Source organism: Lipotes vexillifer, unplaced genomic scaffold (genome assembly GCF_000442215.2).
Source record: "Lipotes vexillifer unplaced genomic scaffold, Lipotes_vexillifer_v1.1 scaffold914, whole genome shotgun sequence".
In the NCBI taxonomy this organism is placed as follows: domain Eukaryota; kingdom Metazoa; phylum Chordata; class Mammalia; order Artiodactyla; family Lipotidae; genus Lipotes; species Lipotes vexillifer.
Genome location: NW_006780388.1, coordinates 2484188 through 2488891, shown reverse-complemented (window position 1 = coordinate 2488891; position 4704 = coordinate 2484188). Strand labels below are relative to the sequence as shown.

General features: G+C 44.8%; 1 protein-coding gene across 1 annotated transcript in view; it reads right to left on the bottom strand.

Moving 5' to 3' along the window:
- RNPS1 (RNA binding protein with serine rich domain 1) overlaps positions 1–4704 on the bottom strand; it is an 8957-nt gene that overhangs the window by 3705 nt on the left and 548 nt on the right. Inside the window, exons 2-6 of the mRNA XM_007453533.1 lie at positions 2015–2202; positions 1630–1785; positions 785–976; positions 493–595; positions 33–186 (exon numbers count right to left, since the gene is read on the bottom strand). Of these exons, the coding sequence (XP_007453595.1) occupies positions 33–186; positions 493–595; positions 785–976; positions 1630–1785; positions 2015–2085 (676 nt within the window). The 5' untranslated portion in view covers positions 2086–2202. The remainder of the gene's footprint in view (positions 1–32; positions 187–492; positions 596–784; positions 977–1629; positions 1786–2014; positions 2203–4704) is intronic.

The window sequence follows — 4704 nt, the reverse complement described above, 5'->3', positions numbered from 1 at the left end:
GTTCAGAGGGGAGCTGGCAGGGCTTAACTCACCTCCGTCCATGTGCTTCAGCGCCTTCTCGGCCTCATCTGGATTCTCAAACTCCACATATGCATAGCCTTTAGACAGATGGGGGTGCATCCTTTCTACAGGCATGTCGATCATTTTAATTTTCCCATAGGTGGAGAATATCTCCATGATATGATCCTAGGGAGAAAGAAGCGTCACTAATGCTCACCCACTAATCACTTGTGTAAGAGTCAGAGAACCCACTACACAATGACTACAACCTTGGCACCTGGGGGTAAATCTCCTAAACACATACATATAATATATCCCATTAAAATGAATTAACCAGTGCTCTACTTGGTCACGTATCACCAAGTCAGCCCTCCGAAATGCTACATTCTAAGTTCACCTTCTGGCAGAAGCTTGCTTCTCCAGTTTTCCACTTTGAAAATTTGCAAAAGAGACACACCCCACTGTCCACTGGACAGAAACAGGATTCCTCACCTTGGTTACATTCCTGGTGAGCCTTCCAATGTGCACTTTGGTGGGTTTAGGGGAAGGGCTCCGCCTTTTCCTTTCCTTTTCATCTCTTTTGGGTGGTTTGGATCTGATTGAAAAAATAAAAAATCCTATTAAGACAGTAAAACTCCTTTTTTAGTCTATTTTTATAATAACTACGGTAACTTTACAGCCCCCGGTTTGTTAATTTAGGTCCCCAGGTAATTCACAGGTTTTGGGGGAGAGCCCCCAAGCCAATTACTCCCGAGTGGAGAAGTGGTGCTGGAAGGGAGCTCACTTGGAGCGGGAACGCCGCCTGTTGTCATGCCTGCGCCGAGAAGGACTTGGAGAGCCAGAGGAGCTGCTGGAGCTGGAGCTGCGGGATGTGCTGGAACTTCCTGAGCGGCTTGATGCTGAAGATGAGCTGGATCCGCTGCTGGAGCCCGTGCTGGTGCTGGAGCCTGAGCTGGAGGTAGAGCTGGACCGAGACCTGAGGGGCAAGAGGGAGGGGGTCACAGACAAGTGGTGGGAGCAGCATTTCTTCACTGAACAGACAAGCCTGCACATGCTCCCAAGATGGCCTCGTATTTTCAAGCCCCACTGCTTTCCCCAGCGGGGCAAACACTGACATCCTCCAATCCCTGCCCTAAGCCAAAGCCCTTGGTAGGGACAGAAAACAGCATACATATTGTGTAGTGATAGGGAAGGAAGAATGAGCTGCTTCCAGCCTACACAGAAGCCTTACCTACTGGGAGGTAAGGGAGGAGCCTGGCAAGTCAGAGCCACCAACTCAGCTTGGAAGGCAGCTACTGACTAACGCAGGCTGGTTTTCAACAGAAGAAAAAGGAAGCTCCAGGCAAGGGCAATCCAAGCACAACTCCAAATCAAAAACACTTGAGAGAAAAGCATACCCCAAGATGTCCCATTCCTTAACATCTCCAGAAAAGAAAAAATCCCAACACCATCCTCTGTATATAATCAGAGCAAACCCCAAACCAGTTTGCCGTAAATTAGAGTCTCTATTAAAAATCTGAGTGTGTTTCCTTTATAAGAAGACAGAACACTCTGCAGGCTCTTTGGGAAGGAAGAGGGACACGGCTGTGGACGCGAGGCCCTGGCAGTGCTCTAACCCGTCAGCCCCACCTGGTGCTGCTGCTACCACTGGAAGCACTGCGTCTCTTTCGAGTTTTATCCCTGCCACGATCCTTCTCGCTTGACTCCTTGGTGGCCCCCTTATCTTTAGAGCGATCCTTGGACTTCTCATCAGAGCGGTCTTTGCGTTTGGTAGGAGAAGGAGCCCTGGATAGTGAGGAAGAGTATGAGATTACATGCCCCTGTGACTGAACCCTGAAACAACAGCACAACCCCAAAGGGCTACACAAATCCCAGGCAATCACAGGGCAAAATATCTGTGGCTTAGGACACTTTCACTGTAAAATTCAAGACATTTCCAATTTCCCCCTTTCTGAGGGTCCCTAGCAATGAGCACCCCCAAAGTAGCACTAGAAAAATCTAACAGAAGGATTACCTAGTGCTGGACTTTTTATTATTTTCTTTGACTCCTAGCAAGCTCTTCTTTTTCACTCCTGATAAATCCATTCTCCCCTTCTGAGGTGTTCAAAGCAGCAATGGCGGCCTCACTTATCTGAACTCTCACTTCTAACTTGAGTCTGAGAAACGATCCCTAATCGATTGCAATTTACGCCAAAGTGCAGCCTAATAACAAGATAAAAGGATTTACAGAGTAAATTGGCAAGGCAACATATCTACTTTGCAGTCAAAAGCTGAGCACAGGAGAAGGCAGCAAGGAACACAGTAAGCAGCAAGCATCCACAAAGCCAGGAACACACGGGGGACCAGCACTGTTTCCTCAGGGGGGGAATCCCGCCCCCACAGGAGGCACAGGTAGAACCGTCACCTCAGCTTGTCTTTTTCTTAAGGAACGGTGTGGATGGTGGTGTCCTGTTATTTTACAGGCGGTACAATACCCGTTTTTCATTCTTAAGTTTGGTGATGAGCCCTCCACAGTCCTTTAGAAATACTACAGCACCACATTTGCATGCAGAACAGAGAAAAACCCAACTGATAGGATTAGATTTCTTGTTTCATTGCTGTAATCTTTGTAGGATACACTGAATATATGATATGACTGGAAGCAAAAACCATTTCAAAAGTGACTGGTACAGGCATCAAAACATTTAATACCCAAACACAAACAAATGAAACGTTCCCCATGAACATTTAAAAAGCAGTAAAATAAGCCGTTAAAGAGTAGTCATTGTAAACATCGACTAATGTTAATGATATGCATATGAAAGTGTTATGGGGGAAGTATACCAAAGTCTGCAACTTACTTTGAAATGCAAGAAAAAATAAGATTGATGGGTGGCTAGATATAAATAAAGCAAATGTTAACAGAAATGTATCATGTAGAATCTAGGTGGTGGTGACGTGGCTATTCACTGCACAAATTTTTTTCAGCTTTTCTGTATGTTCACATTTTTTCAAAAATAAAATGTTGGAGGGAAAAAAGTAGACATTGGAATTGGATGAGTTACTACATGTAAGGGTTTAGCCAAGTGCCTGGACTGCCATGTACTCAGTGAACGAGCATTAGTAAATATTACTCAAGAACAAACAATTAATTATGTGCCCTGTTTCCTCGGGACTGTTGTCTTTAGTTTTTCCAGTGAGGTTTTGTACAATCTGCTTGAGTTGCAAGTAAAGATCTTGGGATGTCAGCCTCAACTACCTCTAGCTCACCTTCCTGTAAGTAACTTGGACACAGCACACCAATCGGGATCCTGTTTCCACGTGAACAGTGATGCCAAAATGCTGGATAAACATTCTGACTGAAGAAAAGAGTACCCAGCTTTGGACATGCAAGTGAAAGTACAAAAGAGAATGTCACCTTTGCTGCTCTTTTCCAGGGCTATAAAATTTTTTAAGATGTTTTGTCTTAAAATAATAAGGTACTATAGACACCCAGCAGGCAACATTGGATAATGTTAGTGTCCTTGGACAATCAGTGAGTATAATTCAATGGTTAAGAGCCTGGAGTCAGCCTGCCTGGGTTTGATTCAAAGCTCTGTTGTGTGACCTTGGGCAAATCACTTAACCTTTCTGAGCCTCAAGTTCTCATCAGCAGTACAGTGACACAGACAGTTCCTACACCTCATAGTTATCAGGGACATAAACCAAATTAACCCATAAAGGAGTTAATTTGGCACCTAGTTAAGGCTCAATAAACGTTAGCTAATGTTAGAAGAGAGGCTCTGGAGGCTCTTCTCCCACATAAACTCTTGACTCTAAAGTCACAGTCTCTGAATGCTCAACAGGGGTCCCTGGACTGCCCCCATTACGGTCACCAAGAGCAGCACTGTCCAATAGAAAGAGTGCCAGCTACAAGAGTACTCTAAAATTTTCTAGTAGCTGCATTACAAAAAATCTTGGTTAACAGATAAAGTTAACTATTAGTAATATATTTATTTGACATGCTACACACCAAGTATTACCTTTTCACCAATCAGTATACAAATTCACTAATAAAACATCTACACCTCCCCATACCAAGTCTTTGAAACACCTCAATTTGAACTAGGTATATTTCAAGTACTCAATAGCCACATGTGGCCAATGGCTACATTATTGGTCAATTGGCCCAGAATGCAGATTCCTGGGCCCCACCGCCGTCCTAAAGATCTGCCCTAATGTACTTTGTGAAAACAAGCACCACCGGTTATTCTTAAAACACTAAAAAATTAAAAACCACAGAGTAAGTGAACGCTTTGCTGGGTGTGGCCTGAGTATTAGAAAGCAAAGGTTGAGGTTCTCTGTTTACACAAGTTCAGGTAACAGCACAGGACCTTGATTACCTCCCCCATCCTCCGGAAAGGTGCGCGTCCAACAGCCAGAGAGAGGAGAGAACAATTAGTTAAATCTCGAGTAGATGGCGTTTCAGCTCACATCTTCAGAGCACCTTCCCCATTTAAAAGTACATTTTAGGCAAAATTCATGCGAAATAACAGAGAGAAAAAGCCACGCCTCTCAATCGATTTTAACCTTCCCGTATCCTCCCTTCTGCGGTTACCCGTCAAACTGAGCTCCAAGACGTTAGGGGCCTATCCCCAAGGACTAGCACCGAGAACGGCACACAGGAACCCGGCAGACGTTCGTGGAGTCGATGTTTGAATTAACGGCTTCGAAGCGGGGGGGGGG